The sequence below is a fragment of the Phaseolus vulgaris genome, chromosome 1, assembly GCF_051622355.1.
Source record: "Phaseolus vulgaris cultivar YP4 chromosome 1, ASM5162235v1, whole genome shotgun sequence".
In the NCBI taxonomy this organism is placed as follows: Eukaryota; Viridiplantae; Streptophyta; class Magnoliopsida; order Fabales; family Fabaceae; genus Phaseolus; species Phaseolus vulgaris.
Window position 1 is genome coordinate 11,737,919 of NC_143498.1, and position 27,049 is coordinate 11,764,967.

At 35.0% G+C, this 27,049-nt stretch overlaps 2 protein-coding genes across 3 annotated transcripts; one reads left to right on the forward strand and one right to left on the reverse strand.

Annotated features, from left to right (window-relative positions):
• Nucleotides 1–13,194: 13,194 nt before the first annotated feature.
• LOC137813554 (protein IQ-DOMAIN 21) lies at nt 13,195–18,843 on the forward strand. Of its 2 annotated transcripts, none has more exons than XM_068615883.2 (5): nt 13,195–13,442; nt 13,619–13,720; nt 15,493–15,789; nt 16,957–17,322; nt 17,840–18,843. In XM_068615883.2, exons 2-5 carry the CDS (start codon nt 13,634–13,636, stop codon nt 18,458–18,460), a joined length of 1,371 nt encoding a protein of 456 aa, XP_068471984.1. In that variant the 5' UTR covers nt 13,195–13,442; nt 13,619–13,633; the 3' UTR covers nt 18,461–18,843. The 2 variants fall into 2 exon arrangements, with proteins under 2 accessions (XP_068471984.1, XP_068471985.1); XM_068615884.2 differs by having other exon boundaries at nt 13,273–13,442; nt 13,597–13,720.
• Nucleotides 18,844–24,100: 5,257 nt separating this feature from the next.
• Nucleotides 24,101–26,763, reverse strand: LOC137813555 (protein phosphatase 2C 51). Its single transcript, XM_068615885.2, has 3 exons — nt 25,835–26,763; nt 25,266–25,371; nt 24,101–24,524 (listed from the first exon to the last, which is right to left on the reverse strand). Exons 1-3 carry the CDS (start codon nt 26,558–26,560, stop codon nt 24,220–24,222), a joined length of 1,137 nt encoding a protein of 378 aa, XP_068471986.2. The 5' UTR covers nt 26,561–26,763; the 3' UTR covers nt 24,101–24,219.
• Nucleotides 26,764–27,049: the final 286 nt, after the last annotated feature.

The window sequence follows — 27,049 nt, forward strand, 5'->3', positions numbered from 1 at the left end:
TAAAACAACTGATTGTTTCTGCGAAACAACAGATTGTTTTTCCTCTGACAACTTTGTATAATGTTGTCAAGTTTGCTTATGCATGATTAAACCTATTTCTCTTTCCCAAATCTTGCTTTTGGAAAAATATACTTTAAGTGTGTCTCAGAATCTGATAATAAAAGATTATATCCACTTGTTTTCTTGAAAGCTCTATATCATTTTCTATTTCTTGAAATGTCAAACCTGTTTGTACTGCTAGTCTACTATATTATCATTATGATTTCTGCTTTGTACAATCCTTCTCATTTGCTATTTGTGAGAGCAAATAGGGGGAGCTGTTTATGCTTGATTTGGTTGTATAAGATAGCTTTAAAACTGATGCATTATGTTGTTGCTTCTCTGCACTTGAAAGCACTTGATTACTTCAATTTGTCTGGTTTTTTCTGGTAATGTTGTATATGTAGAAAACTGGTTTGTGTGTGTCTTGTTATCTTGGTGCTATACTTGCTTTGTATATACATCAATTCTATGTTACAGGACCTTTCAAGTACAGGTGCTATGATGAAGAATGATCAAAGTGATGCTTATGGTTCAAGAGCATACACACCTTACTCATATTCTTGACAAGTTAAAATTCATGACCTATGTAAAGGAACTTCAAGAATAAAGAGTCTGATCTAGTGTTGTTGATGGCTTAACTGTGGAGGAGTCTGTCCATGTGGTGTTTGATGAAATCATTCATAGTGATCAAGGTTCTACAAAGGTTTATGCAAAAGAAGATGAGCAGAACATCACCTTGGAGAAACTGGTATCCAGTCCAGAAAAACAACCAATTGATTTTGCGAAACAGCTGGTTGAAATTCTGCAACAGGAAGAGTTACCAAAGGAATGGAGAATTCCAAGGGATCTTTCAGTGGAGAACATCCTTGGATGCAAATGGGTTTTCAGAAACAAGCTGGATAAATCTGAAGTAATTAGAAGGAACAAGGCAAGGCTTGTGGCTAAATGTTATATTCAAGAAGAAGGCATATATTATAGTGAAACCTTTACTCCAGTTGCAAGATTAGAAGCTGTAAGGTTGTTGCTGGCCTTTACTTGTATGAGTGGATTCAAATTGTTTCAAATGGATGTTAAGTGTGCTTTCCTCAATGGAATCATCAATGAGGAAGTCTATGTTGAACAACCACCGAGATTTGAAGATCATTAGCATCCTAACCATGTATGCAAGCTGAAAAGGGCCTTGTATGGTCTTAAGCAAGCTCCAAAGCAGTGTGGTATGAGAGGCTTAGTAACTTTCATATGTTCATCCTTTGTAAAGTAAGTTGTATATGTTCATCATATGTTTTTGGCTTCATAAAGATCAAATGAGATTCTAAACATGTTTGAGGCAATGCAAAGGTATGAATGTATTTCATTATGCATTTTCCATGACTTTGAAAGATGATTTGCTTTGAAAAATAACATTTTCTTGCTGTCATAGAAAAACAACCGATTGTTTTCACGAAACAACCGATTGTTTTACCTCTGGAACATTTGAATAAAGTTGTTATGATTTCTTATGCATGATTACACATGTTTCTTTTCTTTCATAACCCATTATGAGTCAAATATGCATTCTTTGTGCCTCTGAATTAGATCATAAAGAGATATATTCTTTGTTTTCCTTGAAATTCAAAGCTTTTTATGAATGGCAACCACATTGGTGTTCATGAGGTTGATGAATATTTGTGAATGTATCTTTGCAACGTCTGTAAGGTTTGCTCTTAACAGAAGAAATAATCTTTCTACCAAATCCACCTCTTGAGCAATCATTTGACCAACTTGAATTGCTGGATGAAGAAAAGATAGGGGGAGAAATTGTGGTCTCCTTGCTGAAATTTCTGGGCTTTATGGTTCTTTGATTATGCTGCTGTCATAGCTCTGATACACCATAGATTTTGCTGCAATTCTGATATGGTATCAAAGATTTGTTGTTGCAATGGTGCTGCTACACATACTGGTATTTTGGCTTTTCTTAATCCTGATTTTATCCCTTCTTTCATTCTATTTGAGAAGACAAATAGGGGGAGAATGGTGTGGTTTTATGTGTTGTGTGGCTGCTGCTACACTATAGTGTTGTCTGGTTTTATCATGGTTTAAATTCTGTTGTTGCCATGCTCTTATTCACCATAATTCTGTTGCACACAAGTCTCATTTTGGCACTGGTTTTTATGGTTATTTGATTGTTTTTTTTTCTGCTTAAAGGCTTATGCAGAAAATTGGTTTTGTGTGCCTTGGTATCCTGCTGGTATACTTGCTTTGTATATGCACAAATTCTGTATTGCAGGACCTTTCAAGTTCAAAAACAACAACACAAACAAACCAGAGATTTGTCTTCATCAAATAGGGGGAGATTGTTGAACAAGATGCTTTGGTGTCTCCAAATCCAAGAGGAAAAACTTGAAGACCTTGCTGCTGGGTGTGTGTGTGTGTTGTCTAGTTGTTTGAAACTTGTTAATTCACTCCTTAAGATGATCCAAGTTCATTTGAATCTTTAACCTTTTGAAAAGATGTGTTTTCTAAAAAGCTGTCAAAATTTCAACAGGTTATTTTACCTTAGCAGTTTTTGAAAAGGTTTTGAAAAACTTGGTTGACTTTGCTGTCAAACCAAAACAATCGATTGTTTCGACAAAACAACCAATTGTTTTCCTGAAAACCTTAACAGAATTTTGTTAAGCGGTTTTAATATGTTTTAAATGATCCTAACTAACTTGGCTCCTTTATTAAATGCTTTTTACCACTTGGTGGGTCTATATAAAGGTGGTTTTACGCTCCTAATCTAAAAGTAACAGAAAAAGTTTATCAAAACAGTTTTTCCAAGATTTGAAAGAGCTTTGGATCATTCTTAAGTGTGTGGAATAGGATTGGGTTGTAATTCTGAACTTTAAGCTTTGTAATACCCAGGTGTATTCTATTCCCTTCTTCCTTGATTACTGTATTTCTGTATTTGTGTTGCCAAGGAGTGTTGTGTGTTCTTGAGGGGTTCAAGATCAACATTCTTGGTGTGGTTTGCCAAAGGTAGTGTGTTTCTTGAGGGGTTCAAGGTTACTACTTTGGTGTGTGATGTGTGTAATCTGGTTTTGATTGCATAATGGATTACCCAGTGGTTTCTGGGAACTGGATGTAGCTCTTGGTGTAAGAGTGAACCAGTATAAATCTGTTTGTGTGATTCTCTCTTTCCCTGATCTCACATATATCTATTTTAAGTTGTTTTTATTAACTGTTGATAAAAACAACCGATTGTTTCGACAAAACAACCGATTGTTTTTCTGATATCATCTTAAAACAGTTTTGGGTATTTGTTTCCTTGATTCTTTTCTCTGTAATTCATCATTGATTTTCATTATACCTTCAAAGTTTGCGAAAATCCCTCTTAAACAATTCACCCCCCCCTCTCGTTTAAGGCCATATATTCTAACAACTAGTTGTTAAGTGGTTGCCTTAACCAAGTAGTTTATCGATAAGGGTTGTTTGTTATTAAGTGGTTGCCTTTATCGAATAGTTGAGTGTTAAGTGTCGCTAGCTTTTTAATCGGCTAACTTAACCACGTAGGTGTCGTCCAGTAAGGGTTGTTGTTACTTAAGTAACTGCTTTAACCGAATAGTTGAGTGTTAAGTGTCGCTAGTTATTAAACGACTGACTTAACCACATAGGTGTCGTCTAGTAATGGTTGTTAGTAGTTAAGCAGTTGTCTTAACCGAATAGTTTAGTGTTAAGTATCGCTAGTTATTAAGCAGCTAACTTAACCACGTAGATGTCTTTCGATAAGGTTGCTAGTAGTTAAGCAACCGCCTTAACCAAATAGTTTATGCGCATTTGTGATAATCATAAACAAAATGAGCTTAACTGAAACAAGATATATAAATTTTAAAGTGCTTGTTAAGACGTTATTGGTCGAAAACCCTCTTTAGGGATAAAACAACCAAGCGAGGAAAGAGTCCACTGTTTATTAGATGTCAAATGTAATAAAATTTTATATGCATGACATTCCACGTCTCGGTACAGATTTTCCTGATAAAAATTCTAAGTAATAAGCTCTGTCAACCACTGTGTCTGCAACAAATAAAGGTCCTTCCCAATTACTTGAGAATTTGACTTTAATTTTTCGAGCATCGTTGCGTATCCTCCAGACTAAGTCTCCCTTTTTAAAACTTTGTGGCATCACTTTTGAATTGTATCATCTTATCGCCCGAATCTGTCAAGCTTCCTCTCTTATTCTGCTTTTATCTCTGAATTTGTTGATCAGATTGGGACCAACCAATAAGCTTTCTTTATTGAGGTTTAAATCAAATGTTTGTCGTTGTAGAGAGAGTTCTCCGACTTCAACAGAAATCATAGCCTTTATTCCATACGTTAAACTGTACGGTGTCTCTTAAGTGGTGGATTGTGTTGTACACTGATAAGCCCATAGACCTTCAAGGAGCTCTTCAGTCCACTTGCCTTTAGCTGGGCCGAGTCTCTTTTTTAATTCGTTGAGAATTATTTTGTTGGCGGCTTCGACCTGGTCGTTGGTTTGGGGGTGCTCCACTGAACTCGTGATGTGCTTAATGTCGAGTTTCTCATAGATCTCAACGAGTCCTCGGTTGATGAACTATCGGCCATTGTCGGTGATGATAACGTGGGGTATCCGAAAGCAACATACAATATTTTTCCATACGAAATTTTGAAAATTTTGTGTTGTTATTGTTGCCAAGGGTTCGACCTCTATCCACTTGGTAAAGTAATCTATCCAAACCAACAGAAACTTACATTATCCCTTACCTGGCCTAAAAGGCCTGATGATATTCATTCCCCATTTTGCAAATGGCCACAGAGAGAGAATATAATGTAGATTCTCAGGTTTTGGTGTAATAGGGTGTCGTATTCTTGGCACTTCAAACATTTTCGGACAAATTTTGTGGAATCGCCCTGAACGGTCGATCAATAGTTATCTGCCCTTTGTATTTTAGCAACCATCATTCTTGCACCCGAGTGATTTTCACATACCCCTTCATGTATTTCTCGCATGACATAGTCAGCTTGATTTGGAGAAATGCACTTTAGCAGTGGCCGAGTATATCCTTGTCAGTAAAGATCATGACCAATGAGCACAAACCGAACAACTTGCTGCCTCATTGTGCTTTCTGATTGTGTTCCATAATTTTCATTGTCTAGAAACTATTTGATAGGTATCATCCAATTTGTTTGTACATCGGTTGTCATGCATTCGTCCTAGCCAACGTTGTGATTCTTGAGGTTAATATAGATGATCGACCGATGGAGCCCTTTCTTCTTGACAGTTGCTAACCGTGAAAATATATCGGCTATGGTGTTGTGTTCTCGACGGATATGCTTAATTCTTACATTAGTGAATTTGGCAATCAAATTTTGAATAAAATGATAATATCTTTGGAGAATAGACTCTTTCACTTCAAATTCTCCTTTGAGTTTCCCGACGACGAGTTGGGAGTCACTTCTGCAAACAAGTTGTTTGGCCTCCATATCCAGTACTAGATTGAGGCCAGCTATGATAGCCTCATATTCAACCTGATTATTTGATGTTTTAAAATCAAACTTTAAGGCTTGCTCCAGGAGGATATTGCCCGGACCTTCGAGCATTACTTCAGCACCGCATGTTCTATTGTTAGAGAATCCATCAAAATATAAGATCCACTGGGAATCCTCATCCTCGATCAGATGAGGGTTGGACTCAGATGTAAAATTAGCTAAGGCCTGAGATTTAATTGTCCCCCTGGGTTGATACTAAATCTGAAATTCGGATAACTCTATGGTCCATCCAATCATTCGACCACCCAGATTCGACTTTGCTAATATCTTCATTATTGGATAGTCAATCTTGATTATTATGCGATGATTCTAAAAATACATGTGCATTCTTCGTGCAATCACTATCAATGCCAATGCTACCTTTTCAATAATCTTGTAATGCACCTCAACACCGTGTAGTACCAAAGTTGCACTGACTGCATCTTTCGAGACCGTGAGATAAATGATTATGGGCTCTATAATGTTCGGCTTTTGAATGACCTGAGGGGATGCCAAGAAAGCTTTCAGTTGAAGATATATTTCCTCGCATTCGTCTGTCCATTTGAACTTAGCTGCCTTGCGTAACAATTGTACGATGGACTTAGTTTTCTCTATGAATCTTGGCACAAATCTGGAGAGGGTCATTAGCCACCCGATTAATATTTGAATTTCTTTTACATTTTCAGGGCTACACATTTTAGTGATAGCCCTACATTTTTCTGGATGTGTTTCTATTCCACAGTGAGTGAGCATAAAACCCAAAAACATCCCTCCTTCTACTCCGAATGCGCATTTGTCTGGGTTGAGCCAGATGTCGTGGTCTCGAAGGGCTTGAAAAATCAGATCTTTGACATGCTGTAGACATGAGTTAGATTTGACTACAATGTAATTTACATAAACTTCGACATTCTGACCAAGCATCCCTTTAAAAATGTAATCCATCAGTCTTTGATAGGTGGCCCCTTCATTTTTTAGGCCAAACGACATGACCTCACAGTAGAAGTTGTCACAGTCGGCCATGGACGTCTTTTTTCCTTATATCTTGGGTGCATGTAGATTTGATTGTATATGGAGTATGCATCCAAAAAACTTAAGATATTAAGGCCAACCACTCCATCTACTAGACGGTCGATGCTCGACAAAGGATAAGAATCCTTCAGGCAGGCTTTGTTGAGGTCGGTGTAGTTAGTGCATATTCTCCATTTGCCATTTGACTTTTTAACTATGACCACATTGGTCAGCCAAGTTCTGCAGTGTGCTTTCTTGATATAGCTAACTTTTACTAATTTGTTGGCCTCTTGTCGTGTGGCAACACACTTTCTTTGCCCATCTTGTGTTTCTTTTGGGCAATAGGTTTGGCCTTTTTATAGACGGAGAAACGATGAGTGATGATGTCCAGACTCACTTCATGCATATTTGAAGTTGTCCAAGCAAACAAGTCAGCATTATTAATTAATGTTTGGCTTACCAGTTTACTGTCGTACGACTTCAAGGAAGCCCCATGTGTGTTGCATGTTCTTCGTCACGTAGGGGTAATGGGCGAAGGTCCTCACCTGGTTCGATATGGGCTTCGTCCAACTGAGGGTCAAGGTCGACCAAAGCAACCATATGCTCCCTTTTTGGGGATTTTCTTTCTCGAGATCGATCTTTGATCGACCCCCTAGATCCTAACGAGCGTCCTCTTCTTCTGGTTGATCGTCTGTGTGACGATGCCTTGTAAAGTTGATTGGTTGGTTCAACTTTTAAGCTTGCGACATAGCATCCCCAGACCGTTTTTTGATCAACATGGATAGTAACTATGTCACCTACTGCCGAAGTAAACTTCATTGTAAGGTGCAGAGTGAACACTATTGCTTTCAGGCAGTTAATGGACGACAGACCGAGCAATATATTATAGGAAGTGTTTGCATTTACCATAAGGTCTTATGATCTTTATAATTTTGCACAAATATCTACCTTCTCCAAACGTGGTATACAAGTCGATGAAACCCGACAATTTGGTCATCATAGGGTTGGATTTCTGATTCTGGAACCCTCATTTTGTTGAAAATCTTCCAGTACAAAATGTCAACCGAGCTGCCTTGATCCACCAAGACCTTGGTGATGGCAAATTTATCGATCTCTACGGTGATGACCATGGGGTCGTCTTGAGCTAGATCGATAGCGGTAAAATCGTTATCTGTAAAAAGAATTGGGGAAATTCTCAGTTGGTCCTTGGTAGTTATTGAGTGGACCGACTGGATGGCTCAAAGGTGCTTTTTACGGGCGGAACTAGAAAATTCTCCCCCTGTAAATCCCCCAGCGATAGTATTTATCTTTCCCGCACGACGTTTTAGACTTCTGCTTTCTAGGTCAGGACTTCGATGTGATCGTCCCTCCCTTCAACTGTTACCTCCCAGAGAGATTGCTGACTTTCTATGGCAAGCGCACCGCGTTGTTAGAAGTAATTGTCCCTAAAGACGGATATCGATCCCACAAGGATTAGTGAATTATCAAGTACAATAATCGCTAAATATAGAACAAAACAATAAAAAGAGTGTTGACTTGATTGTGTTGGCAATGATCAATAAGAAAATAGACAAAGAACTGATTGCTTCAAGTTGGAAAAATAGGGATTAGATTTCATCTCTCTCACTCTCATGTATTTTGATTAGCATGTAAATATTAAGTTCTTTGATTGAAGTTGATGCCCGTACAAAAATCATTTATATCGATTTCTTGCATATTTATAAAACAACTTAAAATCACACTCGGACGTTAATGACAATTAACATTTCAAGTCTATTTCTAGCACTCAAATATGTTAAGTATTGTTGTTTAGGTCAAAACCCTAAAAATACCTTTCAGTCAGATTTAAGATTCTCAAACTTGTCACGACTATATAGAAATAAAATAACAATACTAATAATCAATCAAAAACTGAATATTATAATATGTAAATATCACCTCAATACATAAAAGTTTGAACAAATTATTCTCAATTCCAAATGGTAGAATTAGCCACGCAAACTTCTAGCACCTTCTATTCTCCCAATTAGGTTACGATTCACTCTATGATTTTTCCTCTCAATCTAGTACACTAGGGTTGTGCCTCTAGCCCCATATTTAACCTAATTTACTAGGGTTAGGTGACTTCTTGCATCGCGCTGATGGACTTACTGATAAAACATAAAAATAACCCAATCTTGAGCGAGAAAGGCGTCGATTTTCAAAAACTGTACTGGAGTATTCTCGCTTGAGCGAGATACTCCTGTTGCAAAGTTGGCTTTTTCGACGCTTTTCTCCATTTTGAAACCGTGCAACTTTCTCGTTTTAGCTCATATCATTCCTTTTTAGTCCAATTCTCCATTCTTCCCTAGAAACCTGCAATTAACACCAAATTTGAGAATGACATGCTCTTATTCAAATAAAGATCATAAAAAATGTAAAAAGGTATAAATTCATAAATTAGTTGGTTATTTTATATGTAAACTAGCAATTAGTACTCATAAGTGCCTATATTTTAATATGAATTATTACTAAAATTAGGAACTTATCAGGGATCCCCCCGACAATGGTATTTATGACCTCGCGGACGTCGCGTCATGAATGATTATTCCGCCGAGAACTTTTGCTCTGAGGCTGACCCCGTCGTACAGGGCTTTCACTCCTTCTCTATTGTTTGGTAGAGCGTCGATCATCTTCAAAACGACGTGATCCTTCTCGACCACGCCGAATGTATTGTTCCTTCCGCTCTTTGGAAGGGTACTTCTCCGTTTGTGGGGATCAATACGAGCTCTTGTTTGTTTGAAAAAACTTGCGCAAATGACTGGCTTGAATAAGTTCCTCTATCTTGTCCTTCAGTGCCTGACACAGCCTTCAGTTGTATGTTCGAAGTTGCAAGGGTACCGATAGTGTTTGAACATGTTGGCATTTCTCGGACTTTGTAACATTTTCAAGGCTGGGAGTATAAGTATAGAACCGAGGGCCTCAGTCTTCCCTGAATCTGTCAGACCGATCGAACGTGGGTCTGTTTGCTCGATCTTTGTCCTTACCCTTATCTCCTCCACTTTCAGCCTGAACATTTTTGTGGAAATTGTGTAACTCCTCGATCTGCATGAACTTGGTGGTCGGATTCTGTAGTTCGTCAAGAATCTTGGGTGGTTTCTTTATCAGGCTATCGGTGAACTGGTCGAGTCGGAGTGCCGAGATCAAGTGATGCATGGCTATTTCTAGCATGAGATTTCTAATGCTTAGAGAAACTTTGCTAAATCTCTCCATGAATGTACGCAAGGGTTCTCCCTTCTCCTGCCTGATGTTGAGGAGAGCTATGGATAACATATGGTGCGGTCGACTTGTTCTGTATTGAGTGTAGAACTTTGCTGATAGAGTTTTAAAATTGTCCACCGAGTTTGATGGGAGTTGGGTAAACCAACTGAGCGCCCCCTCTTGGAGAGAAGTCGAGAAGACCTTGCACCACATCGCCTTGTTTGTGGTGTAGAGATTCATCTATATTTTGTAAACATTTAGGTGCTCGTTCGGATCTGTGGAACCATCATAGAGTTTGATGTTGAGTCCCTTCCATTTGGAGGGGAGTTGTGCCTCCATGATCTCGTCAGTAAAAGGATGTCCTTTTGGATCATCATCATCATTGACTGTGTGAGCCTGCTCTGTTTGTCGGGACGCCAGCTGAGTTTGCGCTCGAACTGTCATCGTCTTCTCCTGGTTGTGAGTGTGATTGCCTGATCGAGATTGCTCTCCTCGATCGATTTTGTCAAGTTGTCGTTTCTATTCGTTGTTCTGCTCCTTGAGAAGACGCACTTCTTCTGCATTCCTTTGTTGATCTTCAATGCCTTTTTGACGCATCTCCTCCATTTCTTTTTGTAGTGTTTGAAACATGGCAATCTACTCTTCAGTGATTCGATCATTGTTGAATGCATTCCTTGTTCAAACCATTGTGGCTTGCCTGAAATTGAATCCTATCTCGACCCCACGGTGGACGCCAATTGTATATGTATAGGCAAAGTAGGCCTAGATAGTACCTGAAACTGATTCTACAATTGCTGACGTGCCGGTTGCCTCTTAGTTCCTTCTTTCAAGTCTCCTCCCTTGATTGTTGGAGCTCGGTCGGGGTTGACTTGAAAAAGGTACTCCAACGATGAAGTAAGTACTTTGTGTGAAGAGTGTATATCTGTAAAACTAATTAAGACATACCTTACACCCCTGTCAAGGGTTTATTTATAATGTTCAGTCATGGGCCCTTGTTGTGATGGGTCGAATAACAGTTGTTAATTGATGTGTCGCGTAATCCCTGATTTATAGGGAGATATGGTATATATATATATATATATATATTTGATATTTGGAGAATATCTTCAATATCTCTCAATTAATCCATGCTCAGTTGATTTCTTGGAGATGTTACCCGATTAAGTGGGACACAATTATGTATCATAAAGAATTTTCATAACTGTCATTGGTGTCATTTATTAAGTGCTTTAAAGTACGGTTTGACATGGCCGGTCGATCACCGATGCCGAATAACTGACTCATCTTGTACCGACCAGTATAACGTCACTAACTTAATGTTAAACAACATTTCAAAAATAATTTTAAGTTGAGATTGTGAATAACCATGAGTAGAAAAAAATTCATTCTTGTAACTCCTTAAAGGAAATAATTAATCCTTGTTTATAGTCAGTTTGTGATTAATGATTTTTTTATTAAATTAAAAAAAAGATATAGTTTAAGTTAAGTGAACTAACATTATGTTATCCCGCTTTCCTTATGATTTTCGGAAAGTTCTTTAACACTTTATATATGTATGGTAAAAAGTTTATAAGAAAGTTGTTAAACTTGTATTTCTACTCTAACACACTAACGAATTGCATGTCTTCAACAATGTTCTCCAAATATCTTTTTGTTTTTTTACTAATGACATTCGAGGAAATTGGGGAGTGTCTTTGGAATTATTGAAAAGATGTTTTTGGAATAAAGGAAATTTTGAAATTAACTAACTTGAAATCGATGTTTGAGATTTTACCAGAAAAAAGAAAGTGTGCTAATTAAATATATTTATGAGGTGAGATAAATTGTTGACAATGTTATTAAGAGAATCTGATTTTTTTTAACTGTCATTAGTTTTAAATTACTAATTTTATCTTCATAATAATTAATTTAAACATAATAAAAATTTAATTACTGTAATATTCAAATTAGTTACTTAAAAATTAAAATATTAATCATATTACTATGATGAAATGAGCAAAGTTAAATATTTAAAACTTGAAAGAAAGAAAAAATAGCATTATCGCATTATTAATCATTGCTGAAAGAAACATTCCCGTCCATGATGCTACACACTGATAAGAATTGTTTAACAACTAGTTTTTAGTAATCTTCAAGCCTAAACTTAACCTAACATTAAGCAATGATAGCACCTCTCTTTTTCTCCTAACAACAATTACTTATATCTTAAAAATTAATTTTTTATTACACACGCCATATTCAAATACACAGATAACAATATTTCTTACTTTTAGATCTTAGAAATTCATCAGTATTTCTTATTTGTTGGCCCTTAATTAGTAATTGACATGGATATGAAATTTGTATATTGTCGTAAAAAAGAAATCATAAACCCTTACGCTACCAGTACTAATAATCATGCTCACATTTAAAATTTATTAATATATGATTCCAGTGACGTTATCTTTATTGAAAAACTAAGTATTTTCATTTAAATATATTAAATATAAATTATTTTATTTAAATAAGATAATTCAAATTCACAATAATATTTCAATTACCTTGAAATACAAAAATATTAAGTGCAAGAGTTATTATTTCAATTATCTAAAGACCGAAATTTTTTTAGTTCGAACTTAGAAAAAAGTTATTTACGTAAAAAATAGTTATCAATATTAATTTAGAAAATTCTGATAAATATTAATTTAGTAATAATATTAACTAAAAAATAATCTATATTAACATTGATTAAAAAAATATGACTTATATCAATAGAAAAATAATCTTATTGATGATAACAATAAAAAATAGTCATGATCGATTTTAATGTGAAAAAAATCTCTCTTAATATTAGTAAAAAAACTCATCGAGTTAATATTTAGATTTTATTATAGTTTAATTATTAAATAATAATAATAGTAGTAGTAGAAAAAATAACCATACAAACATTTTAATGTTACAAATGATCAAAACCAAATTCAACACTAAATACCAAATTTAATTAAACCTCTTGGTGTCATTTTCGTCCTTATGTTTTAATTATCTCATTTTAAATAGTATAAGTATCAAATTTTAGTCTTCAAATTATAATGATACAATTTAGTCTTCTTAATTGAAATTTAATGATGTAAAATATTCAATAAAGTCACACATTATTTAATTTTGTTGTCTTTATTTAAATTTTTCTTTTTTAATTTTAAACTCCTATTATAGTTGTTTAACTTATTCTTGAAATTTTCTTTATTTTTTTTCTTCATATGTTTGGTTTAATCTCTACACTTTTATTTATTTTTTATTATTTTTCATATGATATTACGTGTTGTTTAACATAAGAAAATATGTATATAAAATAAATTATAAAGAGACTTGAATTAATGGAATAGGTTATTAATAGTTATATTAATGGTACATGGTTTACTTGCTTATGTTCCTTGTCACTTACCCAGTCCAACACATCCGTGATTTTGATAAATACCAACGACGGTTGCGCGGGCACACAGTTACTAATCACACACTCTCTCTCTCTCTCTCTCAGCGTCCTCATTATTTTTCTCTGAATTCTGCTCCACAATCCCTAATTCACCAAACATTTCTTTACCATGAATCTCGAAAATGTCAGGCACAACATGTGAAGTGATGCAAAACGGCAACGGTAATTGTTTCACCAGGTTAGTTTCATGGCTCGCTCTCAACTTGGTACACTTAGATTTATTCCTTGGTCACTAGCTAACGTGCGTCAGAAAGGATTTTTTGTGTTGTAATAATAGTTAAATTTATCATAACGTTTTTGACATGGATGAAATGGTAATGTATATGATGAAGATGCTGATTTCATGAGAAACAGATCCTTTGTTTATTGATGGGGAGAAAAGGAAGCAGCTGGTTCTCGTCCGTGAAGAAAGTTTTCAAGTCTTCTTCTAAAGACTTGCCAGAGCCTGAGAAGAAGGTTATCCATTCTCCTCTTCTTATTCTCATGTTCTTATTCTTATGTTGTTCTAGAACATGATTTGCCGGTGCTCTGTTATAATAACTCTTCACTTTATTTCTTAGAGATTCGGAGCATTTTTTTTGGGACTAGAAACACCATTAATCTTATTTTTACTTTATTTGGAAACTTTAACCGGAATATGAGTATGAAGTGTTGTTGAATGTCTAAAAGAATAGATTATAAATATTTCTTTGTCTAATTCATCAAGATGTTTACAGTTACCAGATTTCAAAATAAGAATCTGTCACTTTTGTCCTAGTTTCAGATTTTAAGAGTTTTCACACGTTTAAAAATTTCAAATCATTTTCGAGACATAAAAGAGTTCTTCTTAGCCTTTGTAATTTTGTATTCCAAAATTACTTCTTCCTTCTTTATTTTTTTTCATTTCAACATTAGAGGGTGAAGACCTTAGCGTAATGTGTTATTTTAATATAGTTTAAACCAATGATTTCAATCCCTTTTTATGTCATTGATCAAAAGTTCTCGAAGTAGTCATGAACTTTCCCCAATTCCAAACCCACAAAGAAAAAGAAAATTGTGTGTGCAGCACAAGGAATGGCACGATCACAATCAATTTCTTCCTTTCGCATTAAAGGCCAAAGCCTTATCCAAGGCTAAGTGAACCACAAGGTTTGCTTGCTCTAATGTAATTTGTGTCTTTATGTGCGCTCCTCTGCAATAATGACAGATGTGCCTGGCAATTTCTCAGCTTTCGGGACCATCAACCTGATACAGCATGTAATTATGTATGTGTATGGTCCCCGACGAAGTCAACATGTATCAAATGCATTTGCTAGTATGTGTCACATAGTTATCATACCACCAAACCCATCACATCATTCATCTTGATCATCGTGTGCTTTCTAAGTTATATGTTATTCATCATCTCACAAACACAAAAACAATGATACTTCATCATTACGTGATTTTCTCAAGCGATTGCAAATCACCTAAATCTTTTCAGTCTTTTGGTAATATGTACTTCTTTTCTTTAAATTAGGACATATAGTATTTTTTTCTAGTCTTATTTTTCTTATAAGAAGATAAAATGAGGGAAAAATGCTGTATAAATTAAAGGGAGGAGGTGACTATCAATGGAGTAGGTAGGTTGGTAGTTATTTTGGAGTGTAAAATACGAAAAGATGATTTCTCAAATCAAACTTATTTTTTCAAAATTTGTTATTTTCTGATCTTTAATTTCTTTACTATATCATTTATGTACAACACTAACGCAGAATAGTGGGTTGATGATAATGATACTTCTGCAGATGAATTTCTTTATTTTGTTTGTTGCAAGACTACATCGGTATATATACACAAAATTACATTTGTGGTGGATATTTGTTCTATAATTTCTGCACGGAAATTTATGTTCATAGTCAATGTAAAAGAAATTACACTAATTCAATGTCTGATGTAAAAAATTTCTCCCACTTAGAATCTCAGTTTATCTGATATGAGCTTAGTGGCATCTATATATTTTTCTCTGATAGGTTTTTGGTGCACAAAATTAATTAGTAAAAAAATTGTACAGAGAATGTATCTAGAAGTATGGTGAAGAGACTAGATTGTCGGATTTTTAATCATGTTAAAAAAAAGGAGAAAAGGGGACAGAAAAGGCTAGAAGAAAAATTGTTGAATGATGCTGTGTGATGCATGTAACTGTTTTCGCTTAATAAAAATGAGACTTTTGTTGTTTGTAATCACAAATTGAGTGAATTTCATTTCAGAAAGACAGCACACAGAAATTACAGCATGAAGTGGCAGAGGTGGTGTCTTTTGAGCATTTTCCAGTAGAGAGTTCTCCGGATAATAATCCGACAAATGAAGAGAGTGGCACTTCAACTCCAGTTACAGAAGATAGAAGCCACGCCATTGCCGTTGCAGCAGCTACTGCCGCAGCCGCTGAAGCTGCCGTGGCGGCTGCTCAAGCAGCTGCAAGAGTGGTGAGATTGGCAGGTTATGGACGCCAATCCAAGGAAGAAAGAGCAGCAGTACTCATTCAATCATACTACAGAGGCTATCTAGTAAGATCTTGTTTCTGTCTCATACAATACAATCTCTAACCATTTTCTTTTTTTAATTTTAGAATATAAACTTTTTTTTTTTTTTATAATCGGACCGATCCTGATCAAGTAATAGGTTAAAAACCAAGTAATAAACATTTTAAGAATAAAAAAATCTGTTGAAACTGATAAAATCTTAAATTGATTTTATGAAAAAATATTTAATAATAGATTATTTTAAAATTTGTTCTTAAAAAGGTCAAAAAGATTAAAATATGTCATTTTAATTATTTTACATATAAATTTGTTATTATTAATACACATAAAGAAGTGTTATTAAAATTTTAATCTATAATAAAAGATTTTAATTTTATTTTAGATATTTAAATATTAAAATTTGTAAATTTATACTTTATTTTACTTTTTAACATTAATTATAGAATTATGATGGTAAAACATATTTTTTAATAAAAGGCTTAAATATATTTTTTAATAAAAAAAACTGAAACCAGTATTGAATATGATTTTTTTAATACGAAAACATGTCATTGAATAAATTTATAATTTTTATTATATTTCAATTTATAATTTTTTCTGTGATATAATGTATTGTATAAGCAATATTTTAATTGCATATATTATATATAATATATAATAATATTAAAGAAGATTCTTCATATTTTTATTTTAAAAAACTCTATCTCAATACATATTAAGAGGATTAATGCATATTTCATAGAATTAATATTTTTTTTTATGTCAAAACAAAGGCATCTGGCTACATCTTCTATGTTGCAATTAATTATGTTTTGCAAATGGCGGCAGTTAAAGTATATAAAGTTAGTATCTCCATATTAGAATAAGGTGTTAGACGTAGAAATAGAAAAAATAGAATAATATTTTTGACATCATAATAGAATAGTTAAGATGTTTTTCACTTTATTTTTTTTTTCTATTTTTACTTCACAATAAATATATAAGAGTAAGTTTAATAAAAATTAGATAAAAGTAAAAGTGTATTTGATAAAAACAATTAATTATTTAAAACTTTAAAAAAAATAAATGAATAAAAATCAGTATTTGTAAAAGGTCTATCTTAATTGTGTGAAATTTTTTGTTGAATAAATTTGGTGTGTAAAGTGAATGGTAGCATTGGGTATTGAATTAATTAATGAATTGCATGCGTAGGCTCGGCGTGCACTGCGAGCATTGAAGGGATTGGTGAGGCTGCAAGCACTGGTGAGGGGACACAATGTGAGAAAGCAAGCCCAAATGACTATGCGATGCATGCAAGCACTGGTGAGGGTGCAGGCCCGAGTAAGGGCTCGCCGACTCCAACTGAGTCACGTCAACGAGGAAAGACAACAATATCAGAAGATCGAAGAGCCCAAGCCCAAGCCCATGAGCCCCATGAGAAGGACGCACATCAATAATGATTGGGACAATAGGCGTCAAAGTAGCTACAAAATTAAGGAAAACGATTTGAGGAAACATGAAGCTACAATGAAGAGGGAGAGAGCTCTCGCTTACGCTTTCAACTACCAACAGCAACAGGTATCTTTGCAAACTATTAGATTTCTGTTTCTTTTAATGAACTTCTAGAAAAAAAAAATACTAAAAATACTTTTTTATAAATTTTAATTAACTTATAAGTTAAAACAATCAAAAGATTATATAAGAAACTTCTACTCTTTTGGAGACGTTATTTTTAATTTTATTTCTTATTTTTAGAAGTCTTTGTGAAAAAAAAAATCTATACATATCTGTAGGATAATTTATATCATTTAAATCTTGTACCTTTTCAAATTACGTCTGTAAATTTTAAACATTTTTACATTTTAATTAAAAAATAAAAGATATTGATAATTTAGAATTTAACATATCTAAAGTAAATAAGGATAAAACATTTTGAATCATCAATAGAAAATTAAGACTAAAATTTCAAAACATTACAGTTTGTTATTGTTTAATATTTTTTTATTATCAGTTAATATATATTAAAAAATAGGAAAAAATGATTACAATAAAAAGATGTAAACATTGTGTTAAAGTTGTGGAGAACCATTTACAGCAACAGCAGCAAAATCAATATTTGTTGGGTGAATGGAAGGGTAAGGATGAAATAGGAATAAAGGAAAAAGCGCAATGGGGTTGGAACTGGTTGGAGCGTTGGATGTCCTCACAACCAGACAATGTGAGGAACATGGGGCCACGTGAGACCTCTTACATGACTCATGCTTCTCCAACATCGACCACCACAGATAACATGTCTGAGAAGACCGTGGAAATGGATATGATTGCAACTCCAGGCCCAGCCAATGTCAGAAGCATAAGCCCCATAAACCCAGACTTTATTGATTCAAGCCCACTCTCCAATAGGCAGAATCATCATATACCTCCCAGCCCAAATAGACGTTATATGGCCCCAACTCAGTCTGCAAAGGCTAAGGTTCGGGCTCAAGGCCCATCGAAGCCTCGGGTTTCAGCTGGGCCTCAGTGGAACTCCTCAATGAAGGGAGGCTCAACCTGCGACTCGTCTAGTTCAGGTGGAGGAATCACCGCTTACCAAATTCCAAGAAGTCCAGGCCCAAAAATTAATGGCATTCGTTCACAGTCCAGAAGGGTTGTGGGTAGCAGTCCAGATTACATTGAGGATTGGGCCCTTCCTCTTGGAACCCATGGTTGGGCTTAGTTTGCCATTTTTGAGAAAAAAAATTAAAACTCTATTAATAAATATTAGGTTAAATTACTTATTTGGTATTATAATTACATAAATTTTATATTTTAGTCTCTATACTTTACAATCATTATTTTATTAATCCTTTTTAGTGTCTATAAATTTAAATTATAGAAACTAAAAGAGATTAAAAATTATATGCATTATAGAGATTAAAAGTTATTAAAATGATATAATAGAGACTAAAAGATAAAGTTTATACCATTATAAAGACTAAATGAGTACTTAAACCTAAATGTTGTAATAGAATGTATGCTTTGCTATCATATTGCATTAATGATATTTATGGACAATTTAATAATCTAGTTGATGTCAATAATAATAATTTTGAGATTATGATATTTGAGCACATTTTATATTATGTTTTATGTGTAAGATAAGTTTATGTGCTGATTTCTTTTAACACGAAAATTGTACTATCGTGAGTTTGTCATGGCTTGCATTTAAGAAATTGCTTAGTTGCCATGATATGATATAAAGACAAAATACAAACATAATATAACACGATAAACATTAATTTGATCAAATACTTAATGTATCATAATAAGAACCAAATAATAAGATGTTTGATAATAATGATAGAGATAGTGGGATGGTAGTGATAGTGATGACAACTATAATGACAATTATGATTGAGATGATAACAACAAAATTAGTGATAATAATGATAGTAAAGATGAGATGATGACAATATTACTCTAGTGTTGAAAAAACATACACATATTGAAACAATCATTTATAATTAAACATGTAGTACATGAATATTATATTTTTCATTCATATTTTTCAGCTTGAAGAGACCCTTTGTATGGTTTTGATTCTGTGCCTAAACAACAAAATGTTAAAACATAATTCTTTATTGGCATCATATCGCATTAGATGCAAATGTTTAGTTTGACCCAACATATGCAAGTTGTGCGACTAAACAAACACAAGTGTTGTTTGTTGTGTGCTCCGTTTGACAAAAGCAAGCGTTGTGCATATGCTTTTCATCTAATAAGCTTTTGCTTGAACAAACACAAGTGAGTATTCTTTGTCTAATAAGCTTTTGGACAATGAGTATACTTGGTCTAATACATGCAAGCCTTAAGCATTTCATGGTATACTTCAAACTAATAAGTGCTTATTTTATGCGTGTAGAGAATAGAGAATGTACGCTTCTTTATTCAAGAAGATCTCATAACTTTTTATTAACATCAAGATCTTTTGAAACATGTTGGATGTTGCTTCATGCATTTTTTTTCTTCTAAAAAAGGCAATATGTAAGTGTTGCAAAGTCAACTAGTTGTATCAAGCCATCACTTTTCTTAAAGGAGGAAAGAAGCTACTCGCCTAGGCCTGTTTAACTTTGTCGTGTTCCATAAGTATTTCCAAAGAAGTCACACATAATGCTTAATAAAGATCATTAATGTAGTTTGAATCTTCAAAGCATGCTCAAATGCAAGAAGAAGCAACAGTAGAAGAAGACCCACACAAAAACTACAAAGGATTTGCAACAACTCTTCACTTCTCAACTCTAAATAAAGAAAATCTATGCGAAGAAGGGAGATCGATGACACCCTTGCAATAAGAATAAGACCGTGTAATCTTAAGCATAATTAGCCTTTGTATTTGTGGGAAGAATATTGTTCATGTTCATAGCTATCTAAAAAAGTGTAATATCTTTGTATATGTCATAAGACGTAATCTCTATTTCAATTGTGCAACCTTGTGATCTTTTAGATCACTCTCTTTGTAAACCTTTCAGTTTTAACCAAGAGTGATTGTTGTTCATATAATACTTAGTCTTAGGCAGGAATGATGGTGTTTCAAACAATACTCAAGGTTGTTAGTTAGAGATGGTTGAGTGTCCAAACAATACTTGGGTTGTGATTGTTGTAGTTCCACAACCAAATTAAAATAGTTTCAAGATAAATTGTTTAACATAATGTTATATTGTCTAACACCAAAAAAGATGATGGTATAGATAGGGTCAGTTGACCCCAAGTCGTCTCCAATGAATCTAATCGTGAATCCGTTCAAAAAACTTATCTACAAGTAACAGAATATAAAGATAATAGTAAAGTAAAAGGGGGTTGAGGTTGTTGTGTAGAAAAATAAAATAGAGGATAGAACATATTAAGAAACAAGTTGAATCAAGCTCATTTAGTAGTGAATGATTTATCATATATATATTATATATAATTCATTTATCATCCAAATAGGATTGAATTGACCAAACGTGAGTTAACAAAATCAATGAAACCTAATTAATGAAACATGTCTATTAATGCATTCAGTACCTTACTTGTCTCCATGCATGTTCTTATAAGAATTTAGTCTTTTATCTCTTGAATTATGCAAACAAGATATTGTTCAAAATAATGCAAACTAAACAAGAATTTCAATTAAAGAACAACATTGATTCATCAACATGTGTTAAAAAGCAATTCCATTAACAAAAATTAGAACTCAAAAGAACCAAACCGTTTAGCGCAACCTATTATACATATTCAAGAACATTAATTGCACATAAACTCAAAATTCATTATGAAATTACAAGAAAATTAATCCAAAAGAGATTATTTGCTCCTAAATATGTTTATGAGATACTGTAGATTTTATTGTCTAGTTCTTTTACTCATATTTAATTTCCCATATGATTTAGAGAAGCAACTAGGACTTTGCTTGATCAAGCCCACTTGTAATAGTAGACACTTCTTTTAAACTTGTGTATTAGTGCAGTAGACACTTCTATCTGACTGTCTAGCCTAAGATGTTCACATCAGACTCTTTATACACCTTTATCTTTATTAAACTTGATGTTGTTGAGGTGCAAATAAAACTCAATTAGATGAATCCTATTTAAAACAATGGATTTATTTATAATTGAAGTCCAAGAAAGCTATGATTAAGGGGTCTAAGTGTGAGTAAAATTATGTTCATCAGGTTGGTTTAGCTAGATAGAACGTTGGGTCTTTTTCAAATGCTCAACAACATACTTTTGCTCAACCAAGCAAAATGCTCAAATATATGGACTATCACCACAACATGTTTTCCCAATTTCCATACCAACAACTTTCGTCCACTAACACCATTTTTCCATCGTAAAAAAATATGTTTTGTAGTCCATAAAAATTGTTTAGTACTTTTATATTGACACCACCACATCATATCAATGCATTGTTATCAGTCCACAATGCCTTCACATAGGTATGATAATACACCTGACGACAACTAAGGGTGGGCAAAAAATCCAAATTACAAAATCCAATCCATAATGATCCAAATCCATTAGTTTTAATCCATTTAAATAGATTTATCTTAAATCCAAATCCATATTTTTGGATTTTAAATCCAATCCATTTAATTGGATATGGATTGGATACATTTTTGGATTATCCAAATTGCATTTTGGGTTGGGTTTTGACTTGACCCGATCCAAGTTGAGCCAAGACAATCCAGGCCGATGTCGAGCAGAGCAAGCCCAAACCAATGTTGAGTCATTCGGGCCCGAGTCGTTGTCGAGTGTCCAGGCCCGGGCTGAAGTCGATTCGTCTGGGCCGAGGCCGATTTCCAACTGAGCGGGCCAAGGCCGATATTGCGTCGAGCGGGCCCGGGCCGATCTCGAGCGGTCTCGGGCCGTTGTCACGGAACCAGATTGATGTTGAGTCGTACGGTCCCGGGCCGATGTCGAGTCGTACGACCCGGGTTGATGTCGAGTCGTACGGGCCCGTACCGATGTTGAGTCGTACGGGCCCGGGTTGATGTCGAGTTGTCTGGTCCCGGGCCTGATGTCTTGCCGTCTGCGCTCGGGCCGATGTCGAGCTAAGAGGGCCTGGTCGATGTTGAGTCGTCCAGGCCTGAGCCGATGTCAAGTTGTCCAGGCCCGAGTCGATGTTGAGTCGTCTGGGCTCGGGTCAATTTTGGGTCGTCGGGGCCCGGGCCGATGTCGATTCGTTCGAGACCGAGCCGATGTCGAGTGGTCCGGGCCCAGGTCGATGTTGAACCGAGTTGGTCCACGTCGATCCGCGACAAAGTTAAGTCGGATTAGGCCCAGTTCGAGCCAAGTTAGTTTGTGTCCATATCAAAATGGATTTAATGTATTTGACAAAGTGGATTTAATCTAATTAAGAAAGTGAATTTAATCCACTTTAAATGGATTTAAGAAAAATCCAAATAAATTTGATCTAGTTAAAATGGATATGGATTTTAAATTCAATCCATTTATTTGGATTTGGATTGGATCTAGATTGGATTTTGAAAAATCCAATCCATGACCACCCCTAACGACAACCAATCAGAAAACAATGATGATAGTCTAATACCACCACCTTCTAATACTGAATATGAACCACAAAGAAGAAAAACAACATGTGACACAACATCTTTTAAATATTTTGTTAATGTTATGACCCACATTTGCTTTTAATGTAATTTATTTTACTTAATCTAATAATCTTCTTATTTTACTCTAATTACTCATACTTTCTTTTACTCAATAAAATATTATAAATCACAATATACATACACATAGTTTATTAAATAATATTTAACATTTCATTCAAATATTATAAAATCAAATTCTAACTAAATTTTTAATACATAAATTATTTACTTCATATATTATTACACACAAATTTAAAATAAATTATTATTTAAATTATAACAATCATTAAATTAAATAAATACTACAACTAACTAAGATTGTGCAAAGGTGACATGAATTTAGTATTAAATAAAAATAATTGAAGTGGTTAAAGTTTGTTTTTATTTAGCACGGAATTCGTGTCACATCCTTGAATGACTTCAATTAAATCCTAATCTACATTTAAATAACGACTTTAATTCTGTAATTTTGTACCAAAATCTTTCTAGAGTAATAATAGAAACTTTGGTATGTCATTTGAAGTCATCTTACATTAGGATAACTTCTTCCAAACGAAGTTGTGCCAACGAAATAAGATTTACCTAAAGTCATAAAAAAACATTTCTGCCCATTCTAATAATAAACGAATAAAATTGCACGATTTTGGTACAACAAACCTGCAAATTATCTTTTATACTCTTAATTTAATGTGAACTCTAATAATAGAACATTCAATCATTTTTTTATGCGATCTATAAACCATGAAAGTCACATTCATATGTGAAAAAACAAATTATCCCACAAACATTTTTTAAATAAGATATAAACGTATGACATTAATAATTAAAATTAGTTAATTTATGGTCTTGTCGATTTAATTATATGCTTCTCATATAAAGTATCATAAAGAGTGTCTTTCTATATTCTAAATATGTTATATTTGTACTAGCCCTCTATACCCGAGGGCACTTCCCTGTAAAATCTCTTAAAAATGCATATTGTCAGTAAATTAGAAATAACTTTTGATGTGACTTTCGAGATAGTTATAATAAAAATCAATAATTTTATCATACATAATAATTTGTTAGGAAATGTAATTGATACGTAAAAAATAGTTCTAAACTTTTATTATATGAAGGGAAATGTTTGTCATTTACATTGTATAAAGTAAGATACTAGTTTGGCAACAAAATTTGTAAGTATTTGAAATATAAATTAGAGGTCATTATTAAAAGAAAAGCACTATGTGGCAAAGCAAGTAGTCGTTATTATCTGATATTGAGGATGCACGACGTGGGTGGATAATAGTCCAAAAGCAGAAGGCAAGAATTAGAGAAGAAAATACATGTTATCGCAGACACTGATGTTATGTTACTGTTCCTCTTAGCTCAACTACAATGACACTGGTGTTATCTCTACTTCCCTTTGCCAATGCTATCTCAGCTAAGAGGCTTGCAGCCTCGGCAGCACGGTTTTGATGCTTCCCAACTTCATTGGACACTCTCCTAATCTGTCCATTCAGGCATTTCCTTACAACTTGGCATGCAACTTCACTGGAAATCACATCCCACAATCCATCACTTCCTAGTATCAGAAATTCATCCTTGCTGCTTCGCTTTGTCACTGTCACTTCTGGTTTTGATATTACATAAGGTCGAAGGTACTGATCTCCTGCATTTCAAACAATGTTGAGATACACAGACAATCTTGTTCAATAATCTGGTTTAGATTTGTCCTTTCTAGATCTGCGACATAAAGCACAAATCCAATTTGACCACTTATAAAGGATGGTAAATCATTGATTTGAGTTAATATTCTCGTTTGAATATTTAAGCAAATGGGGATTAGAGTGTTCGATGCAACTTGACAGATCAAGATTCCTTTCCCTCTCCGTTTAATAGTTAAGGGTTCCATGTGTTTGACCATATACGAGAAGCAATTAAGGCTTATGAATAATTGTTATATTTCTGTCCAACCTTCAAGGTAAAGACAATCATTGATTTAAGGCAAACTTGTTTTACATAGCAGATTCATCGTTAATTTCATTCTTTTATATTCCTATCTACTGGACGGATCAAAGCAACAGTGTGTCATCTTGATTAGTTAAAGATTTAAAAGGTAATAATTGTAAAAAATCAAATTTAAGGTCAGAGGATGCCGATTAATAATAATAATAATACTCATTCTGGTCAACGTTGCTCTGCTATACTCACGACACCGATAATAAAAAGCCAGAGGGTGCTAAGATTCTTCTGTCTTTTCAGTGCTGATCAGATAAAAACGTCGTGTTAAAAAGTGCCAAACCAAAAGGATAATCCACACGACACCGAAGCAACATCGCAGCTTATTAACTAATTAACGTTTGACAAGCAGTATTATAGTGTGAGTGAAGATTTAAAGGTTCAAACTAACCTATGGATCGTGAAGTAGCAAGAACACCAAGCACGCGCTGGCCATTCCAGTTAATCACCCTTCCACCAGCCTCTTCGATTCGCATCAACTCGTCGGGTCTATTGGGCTGTGTGCACACACAATGCCATTCATTATCTTACAATAAATTGCTTTGCGATCAAAAAAGGAACCGAATATAAAAGCTGTTATACACCCATTTCAAAGAAGATCGTAAATCTCGAAATAATAATTGAAATAATTCACTCTCCAAAACGACAAAAAGACATCTTTCTCTTCTTGACGCTAAACATAACACATTCGCACACTCCAGACATTCACTTGCCAGCAACAATTTTGATAAACTACCCTTCTCCCATCAAATTGAAGAACATTGACTTACTTGTTCACATATGCGTGAATATATATTTAGTTTTCCAATAAAAACGGCTATACGCTATCTTTTAACATATAATAATGTACAAAATCAAAACTTATAAAAAAAATAATTAAAAATGAACTGTATATAGGGAATAAAAATTAAAGTTGAAATTTGGAAAATTAAATAATTTAAGAAAATGTAACAACTATACCTTATGATCACTAGACAAGTCCACAGCCTCACCTCCTCTTCCCAACACAGCCCTACAATCACCGCAATTAGCGACGACAAGCTCCTCCGCCGCTATGACAGCTACAACCGCCGTGGAACCAACAGTCCTGACGGCCGCATTATCGGCGACCTCGCTGTCCATTTTACGGAAACACCCTTCCATCACTCCCTGCCAGTCCCCTTCCACCTCACTCTCCCTCCTCTCCACCTCCTCCGCAACCAGCTGGTGCAATCGCTCCCGACACGCCTCCGCCACCTGGGCTCCGCCGTGGCCGTCGTACACCGCGAAGAAGTCGTACATCCCTCTCTCCTTCGCAGCAAATCCTATCTCCGTACTCACCGCGTCCTCCATCTCCTTTCTCCTCCCAATCACCGACGTTGACCCGTACAACAAAACGCCGTCGTTTTGCTCCGACGATGAACGCTCCTCCTCCTCTGATGACGACGACGCCGCCCCCAGCGACAGCGATATCTCCACCTCCTCATGAATCTCTCTGCTCCCTCCCTCCGGCCCCTCGGCCGGCGGCGCGGAGGCGCCGCCGTTGCCATTTCTGATGCTGATCTTCGCCTGGCAAGTGTACTTCAGTTTCCTGATTTTGAGCCTTCTCTGGCGACCGTTGTTGAACCTCGCAACAAACTCAGCTGAATCAGGGTCCACTCGCCGGACAGCGTTTGCCGACGGCGAGTGGCGTTTTGGCGTCTTCATAGTGGTGTTTGCATGCAACGAACTGAACACAAGACAACGCAGCAGAACACAGCAGAAGACTAATAGACAATAAGTGCGAAATAAGAAATAAGAAATAAGAAAAAGGGCAATAAAGAGAAACGTGGTGTAGCGTGGAAGGAGGGAATTTAAAGTGTTTGATTGCGAGATCTGAGAGTGGTGGAATGTGGACCGTTGATTCGGAAGCGAGGGCGTGATGGCGTAACAGGTGGATATTTATGGAGCAGTGAGTTGGATTTTTGTGAGGGAGTCGTGGACGACTGAGATTGAAGGGTAGGTACGTGGAGCGTTGATGTTGGGGTAAGGGATACGGTTGTGTGAAAGATGAGGTGAGGGTGGGGCCAGTTGGTGAAAGGAGATGACAGAAAGAGAGAGAGAGAAAGGTCAGAGTGATAGGTTAGTTTACGTGGCATCACAGAGGTTGCTTTCCCTATGTTTTGCTTTTTCTTGAGTTTCGCGAGGTTGGAGGAC